At 45.5% G+C, this 26,201-nt stretch overlaps 2 protein-coding genes across 4 annotated transcripts in view; one reads left to right on the top strand and one right to left on the bottom strand.

Moving 5' to 3' along the window:
• Positions 1 to 20,235, top strand: part of LOC5568525 — a 36,610-nt gene extending 16,375 nt beyond the window's left edge. For 2 of the 3 annotated variants that reach the window (XM_021838227.1, XM_021838226.1), the window contains exons 4-11: positions 8,900 to 9,197; positions 9,344 to 9,463; positions 9,525 to 12,051; positions 12,592 to 15,666; positions 15,725 to 16,407; positions 16,467 to 16,626; positions 16,690 to 19,915; positions 19,977 to 20,235. In XM_021838227.1, coding sequence (XP_021693919.1) covers positions 8,900 to 9,197; positions 9,344 to 9,463; positions 9,525 to 12,051; positions 12,592 to 15,666; positions 15,725 to 16,407; positions 16,467 to 16,626; positions 16,690 to 19,915; positions 19,977 to 20,109 — 10,222 coding nt within the window. In that variant the 3' untranslated portion in view covers positions 20,110 to 20,235. The remainder of the gene's footprint in view (positions 1 to 8,899; positions 9,198 to 9,343; positions 9,464 to 9,524; positions 12,052 to 12,591; positions 15,667 to 15,724; positions 16,408 to 16,466; positions 16,627 to 16,689; positions 19,916 to 19,976) is intronic. The other variant, XM_021838228.1, reaches the window with a different exon arrangement.
• On the bottom strand, positions 20,209 to 21,646 carry LOC5568524 (serine--tRNA synthetase-like protein Slimp). Its single transcript, XM_001652301.2, has one exon. It carries the CDS (start codon positions 21,504 to 21,506, stop codon positions 20,253 to 20,255), a length of 1,254 nt encoding a protein of 417 aa, XP_001652351.2. The 5' UTR covers positions 21,507 to 21,646; the 3' UTR covers positions 20,209 to 20,252.
• Between the last annotated feature and the right edge of the window lie 4,555 nt (positions 21,647 to 26,201).

The following is a 26,201-nucleotide window of genomic DNA, read 5'->3' as shown; positions in this document are numbered from 1 at the left end:
TCGTGGATGCTAGCGAAAACGCGTATGCTTGCGTAGCGTACCTTAGAAGTTACGGCAACGGGCCTCCACAATGTACCCTGATAGCGGCGAAGACAAAAGTAGCACCTCTAAAACCGCTATCGATTCCGAGGCTTGAATTGCAAGCGGCTCTTATCGGGAGCCGTTTACTAGAGACAATTTGCAAGGCTTTAACCATCCCAATTACCACGCGATATCTTTGGACCGACTCTACAACTGTTTTAGCATGGCTAAGATCCGAAACACGGCGATATCACCAGTTTGTCGGCTTTCGAGTTGGAGAGATTCTTACCACGACTACAATCGACGAATGGAGGAAGGTTCAGACCAAACTAAATGTAGCTGATCAGGCGACAAAGTGGAAGGACGGACCTAGTTTTGACCCGGAAGATTGGTGGTATTCCGGACCAAGATTTCTATCCGACCCTGCAGAGAGATGGATTACTGATTTGACTCTGCATTCGTCTGAGGAACTTGCGACAACGGTAGATCTTCGTTCTTCATTCATGCACCATCGATCTCTACATCAACAGCCTTTCATAGCTGTAGACAGATTTTCTAGCTGGCAAAGGTTGCTGCGAGCTACTGCATACGTTATCAGAGCAGCCAAACTGTTCCTTGGACTCAGAGCAACGGGCCCGTTGATACAGGAAGAGCTGGCAAATGCGGAAATACTGCTGTGGCGACAGGTGCAGATGCAGGTTTACCCGGATGAATATGTAACGCTAGTGTACAACAAGGAACATCCAAAGGAAGAACCTAGGCGGTTGGAGAAAACAAGCCCGCTGTACAAGATGTCACCGATACTGGACGACAATGGAGTATTGCGGATGAACAGCCGAATAACCAGAGCACCAATAGTATCCAGGGATTTAAAGTATCCGGTTTTTCTTCCTAAAGAACACCGGGTAACTGCGTTGCTTGTGGAAAGCTACCATAAACGTTTCCTGCATAGAAACAACGAGACGGTGCTCAACGAAATGAGGCAGCGTTTCTTCATCCCTCAGCTTCGTTCGGTTGTGTCCAAGATTGCAAAACAGTGTCAGCATTGTCGTGTATGGAAGGCGACTCCTCAAGTGCCAATGATGGCACCTCTACCCACAATTCGGCTAACGCCCTTCATCCGGCCGTTCACGCACACTGGAGTGGACTACTTCGGTCCAATTTTCGTGAAACAAGGACGCAGTATGGTCAAACGATGGATAGCCCTTTTCACGTGCCTTTCTATCAGGGCAGTGCACCTTGAGGTAGTCCATAGTTTATCAACACAGTCATGTGTTCTAGCCATTCGAAGGTTCGTCGCACGCAGAGGTTCCCCTGCTACCTTTTGTTCCGACAACGGAACTAACTTTGTGGGTGCGAGTAATATACTCAAGGAGCAAATTCGCACCATAGGGAAGAGCTGCGCAGCAACCTTCACAAACACGGATACGAAATGGCTCATCAATCCTCCACTTGCGCCTCATATGGGCGGACCATGGGAGCGCATGGTAAGGTCGGTGAAGGTCGCAATGTCGGCAATTGCAGATCATCCTCGACATCCCAGTGATGAAGTTCTGGAGACCATAGTACTGGAGGCTGAGGCCATAGTGAACTCCAGGCCACTAACCTACGTGCCGCTGGAACATGAGAATCAGGAAGCATTGTCTCCAAACCATTTCCTGTTGTACGGGACACAAGGGATCAATCAACCATGCCAGGAATTAACTGAGGAACACGTACTGCTGAGAGATAGTTGGAAGTTGGCAAAGTACCTCGTCGATACGTTCTGGACTCGTTGGGTGCGCGAATATCTCCCAACCCTTACGAGACGCACCAAGTGGTTCCAGCCTGTTAGACCATTGAAACCGGGTGATCTGGTTGTGGTGGTCGAGGAGGGGAAGCGGAATGGATGGATTCGCGGAAGAATAATAGAAGTTCTACCTGGAAAAGACGGACAAGTACGTAGAGCAGTAGTTCAGACGGGTCATGGATCAATTACCCGGCCGGCCACTAAGCTGGCCTTACTGGAAGTTCAAGGACTGCCAACAGAAGACTCAGGGACACCCAGATATGGCGTACCGGAACTACACGGGCCGGGGGATGTTGGCGAAACCACTGGGCTGTTTCCTAACCCGTTGAAGTGAGTTCCTGAGTATGCCACTCGCTTTAATTGTCCGTCATGCGTTGACAGCTTTGGGGAAACGTCATTGGGAAGATATGTTCATGATCATTCAAAAGCAAACATTTCGAACAATAGAAAGTGAAGATAGAAGGTCGATTTATTGAAGCTAAAGTTAATCCTAAAGTAAAATTCATTGAATTCCTATTATAATTGAATTTATGTACAATTTGTGCAATAGCCAGGTAGATATATATCCTAAATTATAAATGCATTACTCTAAACCTATAAACTACTATCACAGATTGAATTTAGTACGGAGAAAACAGTGAGGACAAATATAACCTAAAATTAGTAAAGAACACCAAATGTAAGTAAACCTTATAAAACTATGAATTTGTCTAAAACTAACATGCAAAATAAAATTCTAGCTTGAAGCTGTTTCTAACGGACTCGCTATCAGGATTGTTCATTCCCGTCCGAACTGAAAGTTCTCCCCAACACCTGCTGTTCAACATCGCGCTAGAAGGTGTCATGCGGAGAGCCGGGTTCAATAACCGAGGTACGATTTTCACAAGATCCAGCCAATTTGTTTGCTTCGCGGATGATATGGATATTGTCGGCAGAACATCTGGAACGGTGGCAGACCTGTACACCCGCCTGAAACGTGAAGCGACAAAAGTCGGCCTGATGGTGAATGCGTCAAAAACAAAGTACATGCTGATAGGCGGAACCGAGCGCGACAGAGCCCGCCTGGGAAGCAGTGTTACGATAGACGGGGATACTTTTGAGGTGGTTGATGAGTTCGTCTACCTCGGATCCTTGTTAACTGCTGATAACAACGTTAGTCGTGAAATACGGAGACGCATCATCAGTGGAAGTCGCGCCTACTATGGGCTCCAGAAGAAGCTGCGGTCGAGAAACATTCACCCTCGCACCAAATGTACCATGTACAAAACGCTTATAAGACCGGTGGTCCTCTATGGACATGAAGCATGGACCATGCTGGAAGAGGACCTGCATGCACTTGGAGTGTTCGAACGAAGGGTGCTTAGGACGATCTTTGGCGGAGTACAGGAAAACGGTGTGTGGCGGCGGAGAATGAACCACGAGCTCGCTAGGCTCTTCGGCGAACCCAGTATCCAGAAGGTTGCGAAGGCCGGAAGGGTGCGCTGGGCAGGGCATGTTGCAAGACTACCGGACAAAAATCCTGCAAAGATGGTGTTCGCGTCGAATCCGGTTGGCACAAGAAGGCGAGGAGCACAGCGAGCGAGGTGGCTTGATCAGGTGCAACAAGATCTGGAGAACGTGGGCCAAAATCGAAGTTGGAGAGACACAGCCATGAACCGAGTAAATTGGCGTAACATCGTTAACGAGGTTTTATCAAATTAATTGATGTAATACCATCTAAATAAATAATAAATCTGAAGATAATTAGTGGAGATTTATTGCGAACTGCAGTTTTTTGACGAACTTTCGTGCAGTATGTGCATATTGATGGGCAGTGCCAAGTTCCGGTTATGCTATTCTTCATTGTTAGAGGAGCGACGGATTGCAGTTTCCAAAAAGGAATTTTATAAGTTTGTTCTGATCAGCAGCGGATGATCACAATGCGTAAATATAAACCATTTGTCGGTCATAACGTCTACCGAACGTATCCTATGGCATTACCCTTTTCATCAACATTCCACAACATCCCGTAACACCTATGAGAGGTCGTAGAGTTCTCTGCATTTTTCTTAAGTAGGTGTTCAAGCAATCATCCTTTCCCATTCCCCCAGCTTTCGCAAGGACGTGGCCAGGACAGCTCTCGACTATTGGAGGATGCGTCAATCTTGTCTAAGAGTTAGAGGTTAGTCCCAAATTTCTGACTTTGGTAACGGGCCGGAAGGAGGATATTACGGAAGTACTTGTAAAAAATCATATGTAGCAAGAAATGTTTCAATATGCATCATATTATACTCTTGGCGGAAAATCTTGAAGATTAATGTGTCGCATGATAGGGGTTGCAATAATCGGATCAATGGCCCTTTTCAGGGTCTCGAAACCGGCTCCAGAACATCCCGAAAGTACTTGTAAATGACCCTATGTTGCAAAATATGCAATCATATTATGCGTCCTCCGCGTTAAGGCTCCCCCAAATCAACGCGATTATTTTCGGCGACATCGATAAAAAATCGCCGCGATTTCGCAGTTGTGTCGTTGCAAGCACTCTCATATGAAACCATCTAGATCTCACGCGACGAAAATCGCAGCGAAATCGCGTCGCTGTGGCTTAGACACGCACATCAAACTGTGCATGCAGTGAAACATACGCGAAATCAAGGCGTCGCAGCTACTTCAAATCGTTTTGGTATCCTCTTCGCGATTATTGCTGATTTGAAGTAACTGCGACGATCTGTTGAGTAATGTATTCAATATTAGTAGATGAATTTATTAAATTCATAAGAAGTCGCTGAAGTGCGTTTTGTTCAATAACATGTTACTCAAACGTAGCATGTGTGGAGCAACACCACGCGAAAGTTTATAAATATTTGACACATCGGAATTTGGTGCCGATGTTGTTTAACCTAGTTTTGGTAAACTATGAACCTGGAACTTTCGGTCTTTTCTTGATTGCTATATGTTTACGTTTGAAGTATATGATTGAATAAAGACGATTCCAACTTCGGACATTGATGAAGAAGGTTCACCTTCCGTGATCATCTTCAGAACTAAAGCAAAGCGTTATAATTACAAAGTGATGCATCACCGGTATCCATTCGAAGTCCTTCTTCACCATTAGGCAAAACCACGATAATACGTAATGCCAAGAAGAAGAAGTTTGAAATAAATTTCACGTGAGGTGGTCTTTGCTTCAAACCGGTTCCAAACGCAAAATAATCAATTTTTAGCGTGAATTGAGTTTTTCACAACACTGGACCTGACACCGGAATCCAGTTGAAGGTTCTTTTAGAATCCTGCCCTTGTTATTCGTGAAAGTTGCTCCTAGCGCTATTTGAGAATGTTGTCAAAGATTTTGTGAAATTTCTATTTTTTATGTTATTTTTTTTAAATTTCTTTATTAGTATCATTCCAAACATTACATTCATTATTTCTTATATCTAGGTGTTCTGTGTTATTACACAACACTATCAGCCTAATTTGGTAAAACAAATCTAAGATTTTATTAACATTTTGTTAATAACATATTACATTCAATATACTTAACCTAACTTAACCTAAACATATAACGCATTAATCGTGGCAATAGAAGATTGTAGCGATTTTTGCCTGAAATTATTGATTATTTTATTTGACATTTGTTCCAATGTTTGAACATTGGATATTCTATGTAAATCATTGGTACTATACCAGGGAGGAAGCCTCAGAATCATTTTCAAAATTTTATTTTGAATTCTCTGCAGAGCTTTCTTCCTGGTATTACAACAGCTAGTCCATATTGGTACAGCATACAACATGGCTGGCCTGAAAATTTGTTTGAATATTTGAATTGTTCTTAAGACAAAGTTTTGATTTTCTATTAATAAGGGGATAGAGACATTTTACATATTTATTACATTTGGCTTGAATGCCCTCAATGTGATTTTTGAAAGTTAAATTCTTATCTAGCATGAGCCCTAGATACTTAACTTCATCTGACCAATTTATTGGAACCCCTCTCATCGTGACAACATGTCTACTTGAAGGTTTCAAATAAAGAGCTTTTGGTTTATGTGGGAATATTATTAGTTGAGTTTTGGAAGCATTAGGAGAAATCTTCCATTTTTGCAAGTATGAAGAAAAAATATCCAAACTTTTTTGCAATCGACTACAGATGACACGCAGGCTTCGTCCTTTGGCGGAGAGGCCTGTGCCATCCGCAAACAAAGATTTTTGACATCCCTGAGGTAACTCGAGTTACCATCAGGTATGTCAGGTATGTCAGATGTGAAAATATTGTATAATATTGGTCCCAAAATGCTGCCTTGGGGAACACCAGCTCTTACAGGAAGTCTTTCAGATCTGGAGTTCTGATAATTAACCTGAAGTGTACGATTTGACAGATAACTTTGAATTATTCTAACAATGTATGTTGGAAAATTAAAGTTTTTTAATTTTACAATCAAACCTTCATGCCAAACACTGTCGAATGCTTTTTCTATGTCTAGAAGAGCAAGACCAGTAGAATAGCCTTCAGATTTGTTGGAACGGATCAAATTTGTTACACGTAAAAGTTGATGAGTGGTCGAATGTCCATGGCGGAATCCGAACTGTTCATTGGCAAAAATTGAATTTTCGTTGATGTGGGCCATCATTCTGTTCAAAATAACCTTTTCAAAAAGTTTACTGATGGAGGAAAGCAAACTGATTGGGCGATAGCTAGAAGCTTCTGCTGGATTTTTGTCAGGTTTTAAAATTGGAACAACCTTAGCATTTTTCCATTTGTCAGGAAAATATGCTAATTGAAAACATTTGTTGAAGATATCAACTAAAAATGATAAGCTACTTTCTGGAAGTTTCTTGATGAGGATGTAGAAAATTCCATCATCGCCAGGAGCTTTCATGTTTTTGATTTTTTTAATAATAGTTCTCACTTCTTCCAAATCAGTCTCCCAGGGATTTTCGAAGACGTTCTCTTGATTGAGAATATTTTCGAACTCCTGAGTAACTTCATTTTCAATTGGACTAATAAGTCCTAAATTAAAATTGTGCGCACTTTCAAACTGCATAGCAAGTTTTTGAGCTTTTTCGCAATTAGTTAGTAATAATTTGTTTTCCTCTTTCAATGCCGGTATTGGCTTCTGAGGTTTTTTCAAGATTTTAGATAATTTCCAAAAGGGCTTAGAGCCAGGGTCCAATTGAGAAATTTTATTTTCAAAATTTTTGTTTCTTAAATTTGCAAAACGTTTCTTGATTTCTTTCTGCAAATCCTGCCATATAATTTTCATAGCAGGATCGCGAGTGCGTTGGAATTGCCTTCTCTTCACGTTTTTAAGACGGATCAAGAGTTTAAGATCATCGTCTATAATCACGGATTCAAATTTTACTTCACATTTTGGAATTGCAATGTTCCTGGCTTCAACAATGGAATTTGTTAAAGTTTCAAGAGCATTGCCTGTATCAATTTTAGTTTCTAAAGAAATGTTAACATCAAGATTAGAGTCAACATACGTTTCATATATATTCCAGTCGGCTCGTAAATAATTAAAAGTGGAGCTGATAGGATTGAGAATCGCTTCATGGGATATTTGAAATATAACAGGGACATGATCAGAATCAAAATCAGCATGAGTAACTAATTGGCTATTCTATTTTTTATAATTCAGGCAATGATTCTGCGTAAACTACTCCCAGGAGATGATAAAATTCATTTCCAGGATTCTGTGAGAATATAAGCCTATGATTTAGTGAAATTATGTTTAAATCTTAGCCTTGCAGCAATGATTTTTTTAATTAATTTATCAAATATACAAAAACGTCATGGTAGAAAAAAATTGATGTAATCCTAGCATGATTTATGTTATACACTTGTTTTTTATATAATGAACCACAAGTCAGATCAACTGAAACCGTTATAGCATTTTTTCACGAGCTCGGCTGTGCGAATCTCGGTTTTCCAATTTTAACCAAGACTCAGGAAACAATTTGTTGGATTGCTTAGCAACAAAGCACGATTTACTGATACTCGGCATTTATTTCCCGAGATCCCAGGAAATTAGTTTGCCGACTACTCGGCTGTGCGAATCTCGGTTAAAATTAGCCGAGATTCGGCATTCTAAATTTAGTATGGGCACATTAGAACTCCAATCGAGAGTGCATATTTGAAGCTGCAAAATATCCAGAAATCCAGAAATTACCGAGCCAAAGTATTAGCCTGAAAGCAAGTTAAAAACTGAAACAATTACCCTTGGTGTGTTCTAAGAACATTGCTCTTACTAGTTGGTAGAATCATCAACGTTGATGTGGGATTGGATTTTCAGTCTTGACAATATTGAAAACTGTTTTTTTTTTATTTTGTCCAACGTTACGGTACGTATGGGACCTTCTTCAGGGACTGAAGAAGTTCCCAAACGGTCCGAAACGTTGAACAAAATAAATAAATAACGTACCATTTTAAAGGGGAAAGAGGAGTCTATGATTACGTGACGAACCATGTATACCGAACGAACCAGGTATAGGAAAATAGGCTACGATGGGGGCCAAAATGCTACGTCATGTATGGACGTTCCCCAACATTTTTTTTTTATTTTGTTAAGAATGAAAAGCCAATCCAACATCAACAAGAAACTACAGTCGAACAAGCTAGAATAGTCAACGACAGTTTCTTCTTAGAAACATCATGAACTCGTCCACTAAACAATCTGTTGGCAAATAATGACCACTAACTCCGACAACGCGATTGCTCATAACAATCCCATAGGAAAGACCAAACTGTGCACACGACACATGTCGAACACGACCTAATTTCCATGATGTAATGCACCGTGAAAGTGAACGTTCCACCCTTTCCGCACGTAGGGACCGAATTGTTTAGTTGCTGATAAGCCCTCCCCGTACCTTTAAGCATGTGGCCCGTAGTGTATGCACAGTGCAAACACTATCACGACTATCCTCAGATTTGCCTCATTGGGGGTTGTTTATGAATCACGTGGACTTTTTTGGGCAATCTGGGGATCTAATCAAATTTGAAGGGAGACAAATCTAGGAGCGGCCCTATATTTGTCCACGTGGTTTATGAACAACCCCTTAAGATAGCATCGTATAAACATTGCACCTATTCATTGTATTTTTCCTGAGCAGCATCTCGGAAACCATACCGTCGGTCTTATCGCGCCAGTTGCTACTATTTATCTACGAGATCTGCGATTCGTCGAAAGGCATCCCGGAGGAACAGACGCCTCGCAAACGTGCCTCGTCCATCACGTCGTCCCTCTCGTCAGCGTCCACGTACATGACGGCCCGCAGCGGAACGACTGACTGCGTTGCCAATTCTGCTTCTGCTGCTGCAGACGACACCAACCACGACGACCATACGTTGGATCTCCTACTGCCACAAGCGTCTGCTACCGATCATAATCAGCAGAACGATAACAAGGTAATTTTCTACAAGTGTGTTGTGTGGAAGTAAACCACCACCGTCCGACGGAACTTTGCATGTGGCCCACATTTGATATCTTATCGTCGCGGATGCTGGACGTACGTGTGTTCTAATCTCACTTTCTTCGTTTTACATTTTGTTAGATCGAAGTCGATTCGTTCGGTGGCGATCCCGGCGAGGATCGATGCAGTGCACTGAGGGAATTTCTTTTGGAAGGCATTGGAGGACGAATCCTGAAGGTGCTGGATCAAATCGGAGCCAAAGTAGGTTGAAGTTTTGTAGATTCGCGAAAATGATATTTGATGATCGATTTTCCTTTCACAGGACATTGTCAACGCGCGGGAGTTTGCGGAGGTGTTGATCCAGATTCTACCGACTCGAAAAAAGTGGCTAAGCCTACAAACCGATCTAGAATATCAAGTAGAGTACAACGCGCAGTTGTTGAAGGTGTTCAAAATGCGCACCGGAAACAGTGATTGGAGGAACGGCGCGAAGCGCAATTCTCTGAACATGAGCTCATCGCAAATCATCGAATGCACCAGCCCGGTGCTGACTTCGTCTCCGCCGGCGATCTGTCGGATGCTGTCGTGTCCACCGGTCCCACAGGAGCACAAGCCTACACAAGCATGTGCCGATCATCCGCAACCCACAAATCTCGCCGACTATCACACCGAAGCGTTCAACGCGAATCTCCACACGGCTTTGAGCCAAGATCGGCTCACCATGATCGTTCTGAATCTCCTGGAAAGTCTAGTGATACACGAGAACATTTTCATGATCGACGAAAAGTCCGTCACCATCAGCTGCCTCCGCATGGCAATCGAACGGCTTCGTCGGCAGGAAGTCCTAGAGGAGAACCCTCGCAATCGGCAGATCCTCCGGCACAAACTCCTCGGAATATTAATGCTTAGTTTGAACAATCTGTTCTTCCTCGATACGCTGGAGAGTGATCACGTTAGCTTGAAGCAGATCACCTCCGACGTCATGGAACTGCTGCAGAAAGAACTCGACGCTGGCAGTATAAACCCAATAAGCTGTGATTTCGTGTATAATCTCACGTACACGATCGTGTCAACCGTAAACCAAACCTTTCTGCATTACTGCGAACATTTGGTCAGCGAGCAGTTCTTCAAAGCGATTTTCCGCTTGCTGGAGAGTAATCTGGACATCGTCAAACACGTTTATGGTCTGCTTCACGAGCAGAACGGTATCAACGGGACACATCAATCGTCCGTGGTTGACATCCTACTGAAGATGCTGCAGAACTTCATCCTCGTCCTCGCTCCGAATCGTGCTTCTGGCAAGAAACCTCCTCGAGCTCGACACAGACTGCACCATGCGCGGCAAGATCCCAAAACGGCGTACATCTGCGCGCTGGAAAACCTCCTCCTCAATATCCTCCCCGTTGTCAAATACTCCGACCAACGCATGCTTCTGCACTTCTTCGGCGAACATCAGATCTGCTGTTGCAACGCAACCATCGAAACGCTGGAAGCCCTTCTGGTGATCACCAACGACGATCTGGTGCCGAGAATCTGTTTGAACTTCGCCAACCGTAGTGTGATATGCGCGATCTTCGGCCGATCCAGCTGCACCCAGTGCGAAGGCGAACGGTATGGCGATCGGTTCGACGAACGCTTCGAGCGCCTTCACCGGCAAGCGTTCGAGGCGTTTGCTCGCGCGGAGAACAGACCTCGGATGCCGATCTTGCTGAAGTACTTGCAGGATGTCGTGAAAGTGATTCCCGCACCGTTGGAGAGATTTGTCTTGTTTGAGTTGGTGCTGCCACAGCTACGCAAGGAAAAGGCGGAGTTCGCTGGAAGAGTGCTGGATGATACGAGTAAGGATCTCGTCAACGGTTGTCTGACGATCGTTGGAAGGTGCTTGAGGAATGCTCATCTGTTTGAAGAGTTTTTCACGGAAGAGAACGTGGCAATGCTGAGGGATCTTTCGAGGCGAGCCGAGTTCGTGTATCATGTTGGAGTAATTTTTAGGATCGCGTTCGATGCTGCGGATGTACTGGACGTGATAGAGGATCAACTCGGGAGGATCATTTTGGACAACCTGCGGGATTTGGCCGAACGTTTGGCCACGCTTTTCGCAATTCTTAAGACGAGTGATGTGCATATCAGACTGAAAGGTCCCGCGGCCAAGGGTGAAGATAGTTTGCCAGAAGAGGAGTCAACAAACAACGTTTTGCAGGTGTTTGCGGAACACTGGAAAATTGTTCGGTACCTGATTCAAGTGAACGATCATTTCTACGATGCCTTTTGCAAAACATTCGGTGAATGTGAAGACTTCCTACGCTTAGTGAGTAACCTCTTTAGTGCAATTCTATACCACGACAAACCGAACCGGAGTGAGTTGTCGCCCGCCAGGTCATCCACGCTTGTGTTGACGGAGCAGACTAGCCCAGAACGTCGTAGTATTTTGAACATCTTTCACTTCAACGATCGGCTGATCGATCACCAGCTTCAGAGTGAGCAGTTCGTCTTCAGCTGCAGCTCGATCGCTTCCGACGGGCTCGAAGACGAGGAGTACTCCCTTATTCGGGAGTTGGCCGTCGAGAAGCTTTTGCAGATCCCGTCGGCCACCCAAGATCAGCTCAATAATGGCAAGTTGGAACGGAGTTGGTCGCTGTTCGATAAGATTAATATCCGACAATTGTTGGCCGAACTGGTAGATGAATACTTTCCGGGTTCGGTGAAGCACCGGACGCGATTCGAAGAGCTTCCCGAGCAAGCACGGCAACTGTTGGCCACCGGTGGGTTCATACGGAAACGGTTGGCCATGTTGGTGGAGCTTATTCTCAGTACGTTCCAAGTTCTGGTGGACAAAGACAACCGGTTGGGTGAGTATCTCTAAGATTGCCTTTTCCTCATTTCATTTGTTTGAGTTGCAATACGACTCACTAGCGTAATCTGATACGTTTCATTTCTGTTTTCTTCGAGTGGAAAGCACCAAGCAAGTTGTGCTCGTGCGAGGATAATCCACTTCGTTTCAAGTTAGGGTGGTCCTAAAAGTGAAAATTGAACTATTATTCAACGAGAATTACAAAATCAGGATATCATTGGGGCAACTAACACTTCGAGTAATTTCGGTAATTAGCTCAAGAATCACCCTAACATTGCTGCGAAGCGAGCCATCCACACGGCAGCTCATGAACCGCGAAGCCTTACAAAATATCACGGTCGTCTCCCTTTCATACACAATCGAGTATTACCTACGTCAGTCAGTGCAAAAGCACACAGCAAGACCACGCCAAATCATTGAACAATTTCCATTCTGCGTGTGATGGTTTCAGCAGAACTGTGCTCGGTTCATTATCGCCTTTCGCGTGCCTTCGGTTAATCAATCAGTCAGTAATCAAATTCCATTTCGCATGTTACAGAGGACGCCATGCAGTCGGCACTGATCGAACTGAAGAAATTGCTACTCAGCGGAGCCCTCGAGCATTGGGATTCGCCGGAAGTGACGAAAAATGTGATGAACGCGCTCCAATCGCTGCTCAAGATCGCCGAAGTGCGCAGTGCAGTGACCGGTTTCGAAATAATCGATGCTCAACAGGCGAATGAGTACTACTTTCCGGCACAGTCGTTCACCAGCGTCGGAAGGAAGTCCGTCAGTGCAGAAGATGAGGTCAGTTCAACAGACGAAAGCTACACGACAGCCTTCGACGACGGATACGACGGGGACGTGGAGAACGATCAACTGTTGACGATCGTTTCGCGCAGGGGTAGTGGATCGCGATCCCGGGAGATCGGGACTACGAAAGTCAACCAGCATATTTGCAACATTGTGGTGGACATATTGGTTGAGTTGTCAAAGAAGTGTGCTACAGATCCACAGAACTGGTGTTCTACATTGTCGCAGATGGTCTTGAAGCTCAACGGGATTAAAAATCATCTTGGAGGATCACTGTACCTGATCACCGGATTCGGTCCTGTGCTGCAACGAAGTGATGTCCGCTTGAAAGAGCTTCAGACGTCCATACTGGAGTTGATCACCGATCTGGACAGTCCAGAAGTGTTCTCCAAATTTCTACAGCTGTTGAGTCTCGACGATCCGCCAGTTCAACTGATCCTGACCAAGCTGATGAACCTGGTAGACACCACTTTCAAGTTGGAAAGTTACACCGAGATCAGTTTTCCCGATCCAAGCGATGACGGAACTCGGATATCCACGTGCGATGTTCTGCTCTCGAAGAAGATTAGTTATCTACGGGAACATCACCGTTTTTACAACATCCGATCGCCTTTCACGTGCTCCGCCAAGATGGTCCCGTTAAGCTACGTGAACTTCTCGCCGTGGAATGCCGAAGGCTGTACAGCTTCAGTTTGGTTCCGGTTGAGTTCCACGCAGCAAGACAGCAATCGCCTCACAATCACGCACCTGATTTCCGTCGGCAGCGAGAAGCAAATCGTTTCAGTGTTCATCAACCGCCAGCGTCAGTTTACGGTGCGCTTCAACAAACCTGATCGGATTATCACCAGTGCCAATACCAAGCGCTACCTGGCTAGTGCTGTCAATGTAAGCTGTTGTGATACGTGTGTCAAAGAGCTGTCTCACATGTGGAGTTACAAAAACTTCCTTCGCTCGATAGAACCTTCCGTGTCAGTCTTCCGCATCGACGCTCCAGGAGCGCAGTGCCTCTATTGCTACAAACATCTTCCAGTAGGTAAAACAGAAGCGAGCACCAGTCTCTCCAATGACTACTTCTACGACCTTCATTCGGAACAGTACACGATCAAAGACCTGCAACTGGTGGAAGATCAATGGACGTCCCTAGTCCTTTCCGTACAACAGCTAGATAACTCCATATCCATCGTCCTAACACTGGACGGCGTTCAACAGCAAACTCTCACCATAACTGATCCTTGCCAGATCCACATCGACACGGCCCTTCCCGTGCTTGCCCTCGGTCATCGAATCGGCGTTGAAGATGATTGCCCCATAAACTACTCCCTTTCCAACGTTCAACTCTTCAGAAAGAGCTTCACGGACATATCCACCCTGGCAAACCTGTACTCGCTCGGTCCCAACTGGATCCACCTAGCAGGATTCCTGAAAGGTGAGATCGTCCCAAACTACGGCAGCCTCAACTTGACCAAGCTGTCTCTCGAAGACCTGCATCCACGGAATCACTTCCACATGCTGCACCGTTCGCACGTCGGTAGCTATGCTGCTCACAAACCGGATGTTTTCATCTCCGGTAAACCTGGTTATGGCAGGATCGCGCTAGGAATGCTCAGTTTCTCGCCACGAATCGTGCCACAGGAAAACCTCTCCCTGCAACGATCGATACAGCTGTCGGGAGGCATATCTGCGATGCTGTTCGCTTTTGCCCGAGTCGTCGAGCTGTCCGACTCGCCGAGAATACACGCCGACGCGCTGAATCTACTGTTGCGGATAGCACACGACAACAACGATTTCTACAACGAATTTGTCCAACGAGATCTGCTGGAACTGGTGGGGATCGTTCTCAAGAACAAGAAATGTCACAAAGAAGTGTGCGTCCTGGCTGCCATGTTGGAGGTAACGTTCGATCAACCGATCTTGGTTTACCGTGGCGATTCGTACAGCGTGCTGACCAACTCCGTAGCCCGGATACGCTACCCGGAGATCATCGTATTCTTCTTCGAAAACTTCCAAATTTGGATCGACCACTCGGAAGAGGTGTTGAATCTGGTGTTCAAAGTGCTGATGACGATCACCCGCGACAAGCACCCCGGTATGGATTTCAACTGCAAACGTCTGGCCGATGCGGGTCTCGTGCCAACCTTGATCGACTTCTGCCGGATGAACTTCGTCATTCCACCGAAGACCGTAAAGATATCAGAAGCCGCTGCAGATTGGCTGGTGGCGCTCATCAAGAATCTCTCCAGCAACCCTCCAAAAGTGAGTTTACTGAAGGAAATCATCGATCTACTGCTGCTCATGCACAAACCTACGGATAGCTACGTCACCCACGATCGCCAAAAGTTCTACTTCAACATCAATCCCCATTTGCCAAACAAGAGCACCAAGACCAGTGAGAACAAACTGTCGCAACGCCTCAATCTCCGTGAACGACGTCTCAAGTATTCCCAACTGCGTAAGATCATCCCTCTGGCTATCACCAACACCAACAACGCTTCGTTCGAATCGACCACCAGCTTCATCGAAATGGGCAAGCTGGAGAGCAAGACGATTGATTCGTTCGAAGCTTCACCACAAGTCACGCCCAGATCCCTCCATGGTAGCCCTACTGCAGGAAACTATCAGGCTAACTACAACAAGTTGAACCAGGCCCTCGCAAAAGTTAACATTCGCCGAAAGAGTTTGAAAAGCGAGAAACGCAAAGTTCGTCGGTTGCAAAGTCCGACCACTAGGATCAGCTTGACTCCTAAGGAACGATCGTCGCCTTCTAAGCTTTGCCCGAGGAAGGAACTCAACCAGTCAACGCAGTCGCTACCCACCAAGTTCAGTAAGTTTCTACGGATTAGGGCTTCTACAGAATACTAATCACTTCATTCCTATTACAGAATTCTTCGAGCAGAACTACTTCGGGACCGGTAACGACTTCATCCAGGAGAGTTTCCTGCGGGCAATGTGTGACTTGCTGCTAATCCTACCGGACCAAGAAGCCAAGCAGTTCTTCTCGGCGGAAAACCAAATCATCGAAACCCTTCTTATCCTGGCCAACAACTCGAATATCCGGATCCGGACGATGATCATCAACCTGATCGCGGTTATCAGCGATCGGATACTGTGCAGCAGCTACACCGAGGAGCAGTTCAAGATCTTTTGGCACCACCTAGGCAACCAGATCGGGTCGCATAGTGTCAGCATTGAACTGTTGAACAGCTGCTTCCGATGGATCACAAAAACGGGTTCGGTGCTGGCGTTGGAATCGTTGATCTTGGAGTACCACGTCAGTGTTGTGCAGGAATGCGGGCTGAATGTTCTGATGGCGATCCTGCCGCAGTCACACATCGACTCGAGGCTGTTCCAGCTGGTGCTGCATCTGATGGACTACATCGGCGTGAAACATCCGAAAGCGACGCAGTACATGGTGGACAACGGACTGGTGGGAACGATCGTCAAGACGGCAGTCAAAATGCACGAGAAGGACGAGACTGGTGAGGTGATTGCCAATCGGGATAGTTTTCTGAGCTTTATCACCAACTTTGCGCAGCGAGCGTTGATATCCGAGAACTCCATAAATGTGAGTGTTTGAGTAGGTCTGAACTGCGTGGAGATGATTGATCTTTTTTGTTGTTTCAGCCTTTCTGGGATCTTATTAGTGGTTTGACCCTCGCTGAGGGACACAAGAATCCAAAAGTTACACAGGGACTTCGAGATATTCAGGCTCTGTTCTATCGTAACTTGTTGCAACTTTTCATCTATAGGCCAACAGACTCGATCATTGGACATAAAAATAACTGTAAGTTCCCTATTTTAGACCTTAGATTAGACTTATTATTGATCGCGTGTTTTTCCCATTCAGCTTTCACTGTGGACCTCCCGGGCAGCGCAATCTCAAAGGCAGAAGCGAAAGCCCGCTTCAACCAGATCCACGACAAGGCGGTTCAGTTCATAACCAACTGCGATGCCGATCATCAGGTCTTCGAAGCGGAAGTTCTGCTGATCAAGAGTCTGATGAACAGAACTTTGAACGGGAACCCCCGCGGCGGTAACATCATCCTGTGGTGTCTTCTTCCGAAACGTCCGGCCAGTTTGAAGCTGTACACGATTCGACAACTCGGGCAGTACATAGATAGTGGGAATTACCTTTCGTTGATCTGTGATGTCCGTATGCTGAAGGTATTTAGCAACAGCATCTTGTTGCTCAACCACAAGGACTTGAGCGTCGAGGATCTTGCATTTGTGAACAGCTTTTGCAAGGCAATCGATGGAACGCACAACATCATGTGGACGTTGACACAAACGATAGAAGAGTTTGACTATCTTCGGAAGACCAACATGAACGAACAAGAACAAACGATCCAAAAGTCGATTAATAAGCAGGAAAAACTAATTCACACATGCACGATCGCTGCTATGGAGATCACCCGGAACATAGTAGAAAAGCAGAACAAGCTACGCAAGGAGTTGATCATTCAGCTCAAGAAGGACAACGACTTCAAATTCTTCAATCAATGGAGACAGATCATCGCGCAGATGACCCACGAAGACGCTCCATGGTACAATGAAAAGCTGTATCCGACTTCTTGGGAGTTGGACGACACGTACGGTCCCGGTATGGTCCAGAACCGGATGAAGCGATGCCACCGAACCGTAGAGCAACGATTCTTGCAAAAAGACTTCAGAACTTTCGACGATCAACCGCTGAAGCCGCTACTGGACTACTTGATACCGCACAACCGGAGTCAGGAGTTTTCGATGGAGAATCAAGTGCTGTACACGTGGACTGTGCGACAAATTTCGCCCAAAGAGGAACGTGACTGTGAGTGCATTTTGACGAGTACGGAGCTGGTGTTGAGTCTCAGTACTGGCGATATTTCAATCTATGATCTGCACGACATCACTAAAATCTGGAAGAAGCGCTACCAACATCAGGAAACGGCTGTGGAGATCTTTCTCCAAAGTGACAAATCGCTGTTCTTGGTGTTCGACAAGTCCCTGGAACGGGAGCAGTTTGTCGGATTTTTCCACGATCTCGTACAACGCGAAGGCCGACAAGAGCTGGAAGTTCATACACAGGCTTGGAAAGAGGGATTACTAAGCAACTGGGAATATCTAATGCACTTGAACCAGATTTCAGGTAGAAGCTACCACGACCTTATGCAGTATCCGGTGTTTCCTTGGATATTAGCAGACTACGAAAGCCAGACACTCGATCTCCTCTTAGAAAAGACTTTCCGAAACTTGGAAAAACCTATCGCCGTGCAATACAAAGACCAGGAGAAACACTACATCAACAATTACAATTACTTGAAGCAAGCAGAAAGCGATTTACATAGCAGACAACGGATCCACCCGTACCACTACAGCTCTCACTACTCGAACTCCGGAACGGTGTTGCATTTCTTGGTTCGAATGCTGCCGTTCACATCACTCTTTCTGCAATATCAAGACGACAGCTTCGACATCCCGGATCGAACGTTCCACTCACTGGCAACCACTTGGAAGTTAGCCAGCAAAGATTCTCCCACGGACGTCAAAGAACTGATCCCGGAGTTCTATTGTTGTCCGGAATTCCTGGAAAACGCCGAGGGGTTCGACTTCGGGTTGCGTCAATCCGGCGAACCGGTCGATCACGTTGAACTGCCACCTTGGTGTCACCAATCTACGCGACTGTTCATACTGATCCACCGTCAAGCGCTAGAGTGCGATTACGTAAGGCGACGGATTTCCAGCTGGATCGATTTGATTTTCGGCTACAAGCAAACTGGTTCGGCTGCCGTTGACGCGATCAACGTGTTCCATCCGGCGACATATGCGAATTTCAACGCTACTGATATCGACGATCCTGTGGAAAAACTCGCTCTGGAAACCATGGTCAAAACATACGGTCAGATGCCCCGGCAGCTGTTCGACAGTCCCCATCCGCAGTCAAACGTGACGCCACTCTGGGCCAATCCACCCGAGGTCATTGACAAGGTCAGTGGTTTGAAATGGGGTCTGTATAGCGGGTCACCTGTGCTTCCTAGTCCCAAGATCGTAGACATTCGAGCAACCCTCAATAACCTCGCCACCCTGACGCACATGGAAGGTAACCGGGTGGTAGGTCTTCCCTCGCGGATGAACATATTCCGAGGACAGCACACCAAAGCTCACTATCTGATGAATTGGGGTCACCTGGACGACGTGGTACGATTCCGATCGATACAGGAGAGCGACACGCGATCAAGCGAGCTGGTCTACAACACCAACATGGATCCCATCACAGCATGCGGAAGTGATCCCAACTGTCCGGATATATGGTTCGGGCATCGATCCGGTCGGATCGCCGTGTTTCAGCAGAGACAACAGAAGAAAATGTCATTCTTCAATGCGAACATTCAGCCGACGGTGACGCGATCGCGATCCAGCTCGTTCCGGAAGTGGATTGATCGCAAGAGCGCAACGCTGCGAAGAAAGTTCGAAGGCGATGAAGAGGGAGAAGAATCGACGGGAGGTGTACCGATCAAGTGGAATTTCCCGGTGATTCTGATCAAACATCGGGCAGAGATAACGGCGATCGCGATCAGCACGGAGTTCAAGATTGTGGTCAGCGTCGGCGTGGATGGGACCGCTGCAATCTGGGACTGCAATACGTTGAGTTATGTGCGGGAGATCCCCAAACCGGTCAACGGGATCAACTCGAAGATCAGTTTGGTGGCGATCAGTCCAACGTTGGGAGATATCGTGACGGTTCATTCGAGTACGCATGCGGCATCGATGTCGAGTCGATCGAACGATACCACAACGCTGGTGGACGACGAAAGTTTTGAAGTGACGGAGAACTACAACATGGACTACGTGAATGTGGCAATGGTGTCCAGTCGCGATCAACTGCGGCTACATACGATCAATGCCAAGTACGTGGAGCACGTGTTCATGGAAAGTCCGGTGATGGCGGTGTGCTACACTTCTGTGAAGGAGGGTTGCGGAGTTAATTGTATAGCCGTGGGAATGGAATGCGGCGTGATAAGACTGTACAGTAGCTGGAATTTGGCGCTGGTTCGGGAGATCACCACCAACCTGGGTGATCCTTTCGGAATCATCAGGTTTGCCTTAAATTACCATTCAAATCAATCGATCATAGATAACGTTTAAATATCTTTTCAGCCTCATCTACTCGAAGAACCAGCATCTGGTCGTACTAATGTCAAGCAATGTGATTCAAACGTGGAAATCCGAAGGTCTTCCTGGGACATCACCTCAGATCTCGGAACTACCGGTTCGGCGATCGATTGGCTAAGAGCCAAAGCGAGAATAGTACTTCATAGGAACATAACCCGAGAGCTTTATCAAAATTGTTATTATATGTTTTGTTGGAATGTAATACAAGTAAATGATATTATATTTTTTCTAATTTAAAACTAAATTTATTTCCACCCTCATTTATCTATTGAGAAACTTCAAATCTTTGTAACAAATGCCATTCTGCAGCAGAACTTCGATGAGGTTCGCCGCTTTCAGTACGGTTCCGGACACCAAATGCGGGAACTTCTGAACCTTCCCTTCGTGGTAGTTGAACGCAATCCGTTTGCTGGTGAAATCGGAGTAGTAGCAAACGTTACCAACCGCCATGAAGTTCTTCGATCGTGGACTGTAAACCTCAACATCCACGCGCATCGCCTCCGATGCTTCCAAGCGATGAGCTGGAACTTGCACCAACCTGTAGCTCAACTCCATTTGATCGTAGAACTTCTTGTACAGCTCAACTGTTTCGTCAAATATTTGAACCGCTTCTGGTCCTTGCTGACTGGCGCCCAACATTTGTACCGCACTGGTTTGCGTCTTGTCGTAGAAATACTGCTTGCCGATGGCAACCAATCGCAGCGGTAGTGCCGTCGGAAACACCGAAAGCTTGGTCAAATATCCGAGGAAGCTCAGCATGGATCCTCCACCGCACAAGTGCAGCAGGTTCAGTTTGTGTTCCAGATCCACTTCTTCGTTGATGAGGTAGATCGAGTTGGGGTCCACTCGAGCTGCTTCCACCAGAACACTGCGCGCGAAATCTGGATTGGAGAAGAGTAGAAATCCAGCATCCTGCAGTACACCGGCACAGTTCATTGGCAGGAAGAGGTCCATGAAGGCGGCATCCTCCGTCATGTAGAAACTCGTCGAATCGTACTTCTCCAACCATTCCTCTCCAATCGGGCTAGCATTTCTGGACGAACTCCGCTCGTGCAACACCTGTTCATGCTCCGCCGGTGTCCTCTCGTGCAGCTCATTCGGAATGGCGAGGAATGTTCCAGCGACGAACTTATCCGCTACTGCGTAACTACTTTCCTTCAGGTTCTTCAGATCATCCCTGGCGAGCGTTGCCTGCATCTTCAGCTGCTTGATCTCGTCCTCACATTTTGATTTGTTGATTTGCTCCTTTAGTTCAACTCTCCGGGCTTCGATGTCCCGTTTGCGTAACTGCATCGACCGGTAGAGATCCCATTGATTCTTGAGTTGTTCAAAATCCAGCTGGTATCGCCGAAGTTTCAAATTCCGCTGAAGCTTCTCGAGGTCCGATAGTTTTGACTGGAAGTCCAGGTAGGGCACCAAAGGAGCATACTGTTCCTTGGCTTTGTCACCGGTGATGTACAGAGCAGAGGAGTATGGCCTTCGCGGCAGCCAGTGAAGTAAACTTGTTCGAAGCATTTTCGAGTCAGCTGTTGTTCATAACTTGAGGAAATTGAAGGGGGTTCAATGTAGATCAGAACTTCAAAAAGAGGATATGATTACAACACTTTAGGCGCATACCTGACATATGCTTGTTATCATGTGCACTGAGAGTACCGTTTGTTACGAAGGCGGTGGAGTAGTCAGACTGTAGAGAATGAATTGAGTTACGAATTGTGAGAAGCGAGTCTTGTAAATGAGACGATGGTGAACCGGTTGAATATGGGAAGCTTAACCCTAGAAGGGGCGCCACTTTTATTCTAGCTTTTCGTTGCACTCCGCTGATTTGATTTTTTCATAGTTCTTAAAAGGATAACAGACAACGCTCATGATAAAAATGTTTCATATCTAATGTTTATAGACGCTTCTACATCATTTAAATGTGAATTCATTATGTTTTCAACTACTTTTGAAATTAACACATCCTAGTTAAATTAAATTTTTGTTCCATTACAAACAACATGAAATATTTCAATCAAAATCGAAAGTGTAAATGACACGCTACACAATTAGGAACAATTGTCTTTCTAATTAAATTTCAAAAATGCGTTGTTCTCGTGAGACTATGTCACTAAAATAAAGTAATTGATCTTATACTTACCTGATTCCCAGTCAATGCTCTGAAAATAGACAGAAAATAAATATCTATCATGATAAGATTTCACAAAAAAAAATCTTAGAAATAAAAGCCAAAGGCTTGTAAAAAAACGAAATAACCTTTCATAAGCTGGACATTGGGGTGAATATCGGAATAAAAAATTAAAATGAGGAAATAATTAAAAATTGCGTTGTAAGGGGTAACCTTTTTTTACATATTCAGAAACTACATTGAACCATGGGACAGAAATCAAATTAAGAATTTTCAATGGCCTGGAATACATTTTTGAAAAGCATTTGCAATCAATATGGAAATCATCTAACGTAAGTTTTAGTACGGAACGAGTTGTCATTATATGAATTAAGATGTTATTAAGCCTGTAGATTTGAATGTTTTTAATCGTTTAAAAAATCAAAATTTATATAAAAAGATATTATCAGGTATCACGTTGTTTTCATTGTAACACTTTGTTACAATATGTTTAGATTTTTGGACCATCCTTGGGTTCATCCTGAAACCCTTCGTCAATACGCCACTGGACCTAATGGATCTACTCGGATATGTTGTGATTCAATGCAACATGTTGCATTTTTCAAGTCTTGTTTGGGGAATGTCCAGTTCCCCCTTATGTTAGGATTGAACGTCGATAAGGAAAAGCATCCTGGAAATACCGAAATGTCGTCCAGTATCTTAATATTTGCAGCATATTAATGATTTGATACAAATACAGCGGGGATTCGCTGGTTGGAACACAACTGCCTTCCATGTAGCGGATCCGACCCGGTTAATCGGAGCGACTGACAGCTGGTGAAAATGCTCCATACTAGCGCATCTGGAGAGAAAATCGTCACGAAATGCACATATACATTTGCGTCTACGATGGTAATTACCACAGTTGACCCTATGCGTGAAGCTCAGATTATTTTACATGGCAAAGCATAGGAAGTCAATTTTCAAATGCTTCTAAAAAATTCAAAATCCTTTTTAATTAAATTCTGTTAAGTGTACAGGGTTAGACTATTGATCAACTATAGAATCAGCAGCATATTGAGAAAAAAATATAAAACTAAAAATGATATGCCTATAATGTAGCCCATCAAAAGTATATCAACATATACTGAAAAGATTTTAAATAACAATTGTAGATAATTTTATATGAGCTTTTGAAATTTCGCTTCCTATACCTTGCCGGGTTAAATTTTCGACGCTTCACGCATCGAGCAAACTTTTCCCAGATGGCAGCACCGTACCTGCGTACACTCAAATACGCATTTGTTCTATATATGGAGACTTCAATGCGACGGTACTCAGACGTCAAAGTAAGTTTGACATTTCAGTGCTTTTTAGTTGAAATATTTTCCAACCAGCGAACATCCAACCATCGAGTCATTCCATGTAACGGACCCCCAACGAGTGAATTCCCATTGTATTACAATGGCCAGGCCCACTGCGAAGACTTGGGTTTTGAAGATAATTCAAACATTCCCGGAGATCAGATTATTTATGAATGAATAACAAGATTGACGATTTTTTCAAATATTGCGATGGAAAAAATGAAGACCATTCTATTTAAGAGGATAGGTAAAATAGTTGGGAGGTGTTGCTAAGAGAGCTTATGTGCACTCCATTGTTGTCTGTGGTCCTTTTGCTAGGATGGGACAGGTATTTCTCCCGTATGTCATGGCTTTATAGCCTAAGCTTAAGTGCACTTCCTTGCATTTTTTCAACATTTTCCGAAACACATTTTTTGAAACACAGCCACAGCAGTAGCACAATTCAGCAGCAAATTGATATCAGAATTTTGACATATTCTGGTCGGGTTTTCTAGCAAACACAATTTTAAATTTTCACAAAACGAACACTATCCCCTCGTAAGACATTTCTTATCACAGCAACCCATCACATTCAAATAAAGAAGCCATCCTCCAAATGTCAACCACCACATCATCACCTTTGGGCTGTTTGGGCTGTTTGGGCACGGCAGGAGTTAATCATCAATGTTATCTTCCTTTTCCCGAACAGCCTAGATAGCCGTGTAGTGTCGGTAGCGGTTGTTTCAATTGGCTAAGAATTAACACTACGGACTGCCTGTTCCGGTGGTAAAAGTCCATCTCACAGGTGACCCCTAATTCATGTCGCTTTAAGCTTACCGTGCCTAAGAATGAATGGTTAGGGGGGTCTAAAAAAACCTAACCGCAAACGGAGCCTGTGGAGTACCAGGGCGCCCTCTACAGTATTGTGCCCTTCCTGTGCTACCCGGAGCAATGGTGCAGGTGACCTTGTGCTTCTCCGAGACAATCCGCTTCTCTTCTTCAGTCTCAAACCTGAGGCTAAATAAGGGTGGGATTATAAGGATGTTGTAAATTAGTTTAAATTTTTCACCCTTATGGCTTCGCATTATGCGTTTTTTTTTTTTTGTTGGGGCAGCAGGGACGAAAGTCCAGGGGCTTAACGGACCCCCCCCCAGGACCTCTGCGAGTTGGGGAGTTGCCCAGGATGTGGTGAAGTTCGCAGTGGGCTCTGATGAACCTTCATAAAAACCACAAAAATCCGAATGCAACTCTGTCACAGCGACCGGTGCCGCTTAAAGTACCCTAGCCCAAACTAACAGGAGTGCCAACCGGCACATCAGGATTGATACCAGTGAGATCCTGATTATGGCATACTGGTCGCGATACAAACGGACAAGGCATGGAATTACGAGTAGGAGTGCTTCGAGCACATTGGGACCAACGCCAGTACGGCCCCAATTATGTATACTGGCAGCGCACGACAAAGGACAAGTAACGGTATATGTACTGGATAATATGCTTTGAGGCTGACAGCGGCGACATTCTACTCCCTTAGTAGGGTCGGGTGACACTGGCCCGAAACGGCGAGTGGGTTAATGGCGCAGGCTGCCCCCGTCCCGTAAAACCGTGGCAGGCCTTAGAGTACGTTCCAAATCCGTCGCCTGGTTGTTCCAACTGGGCGGGAGTAGGCTCAGATGCCATTACCTGACCTGCGCCGATCTGGCTCTGAACATAGTACCTCATAAAGGACTATGTCAACCCTAGCATGGCCTCCCTGCTTGCATAGATAACCATGGGATCATAAAGGCGACTATTCCAGCGGAGATGGATAGCGGCTCTTAGGGGGACCCATAAGAGATGATCAACCAAAACAAACAACCAGCGGAATGTGAAGGAGAGGCTTCTGGACCTATCAGTAACCGGCTAAGGTTCCCGCCAAGGAAGGAGGCGACCAACTTTATTGAAAACAGTGTGGGCAAAAGCCTAGATACTGTGACGACGGCAGGCACTGGCCGCTCCAGTGCAACATGTGTGGTGACCGATGGCCCGGGACTAATCGAGGCCATGGATCGCAATAGGGAGTACCTCCCTAAAATGCAGGTAGCTGCTGAGCAACTTGATGTCATCATCGAATATGTTAAAAGCAAAACAAATATCAGCAAAGACTTGAAAACAAGTCTACTGAAATTGCGACAATCAGTCCTAGCTGCAAAGCAGGACTACGAGAAAGCCAAGGAACAACTTGGCAAGGTAGAAGGCCAAAAAGACACTAGGTCGTGTCAGACCGAAGTGTTTTCCTTCACAGGCAACGCGAATATATCTGATGATATTATTCGATATGCGATGCGGAAGAGGGAAGCTTCCGGGGATGAATACGTGGCGAAAAGACGTATGGTTGCTAAGGGAAAAGTGACCTACGCGGCCGTCCTCCAGAGCGGAAAAGCTGGCACGAGCCAAGCACCGCGATCAAGAGGACATGGCAACAAAGGAGAGGCCAACACCAAGCCTAAGGCCAAGAAAGCCAAGAAAAAGGAGCCACGGGTTAACCGGAACCAGGCAGTGCATCCACAGGAACCACGGGCGCAAGGCAACAGCAACCCGTGGCTACGAGTTGGAAATAAGAAAAAACAGAGGAAACCGAAAACGGAGCCCAAGGAGAGCGCTAAACCGAAAACAGCGAAACGTAGGAATTTAGGCGAAGCCCTCGTTATCAAAACGGAGGAAGCAAAATACGCCGAGGTTCTGAAGGCGATGCGAAGCACAGAGAAGCTATCGCCATTGGGC

Source organism: Aedes aegypti, chromosome 1, assembly GCF_002204515.2.
Source record: "Aedes aegypti strain LVP_AGWG chromosome 1, AaegL5.0 Primary Assembly, whole genome shotgun sequence".
NCBI classification, from domain to species: domain Eukaryota; kingdom Metazoa; phylum Arthropoda; class Insecta; order Diptera; family Culicidae; genus Aedes; species Aedes aegypti.
The sequence above is the reverse complement of the archived record's forward strand: the minus strand, read 5'-3'. Positions and strand labels throughout refer to the sequence as shown.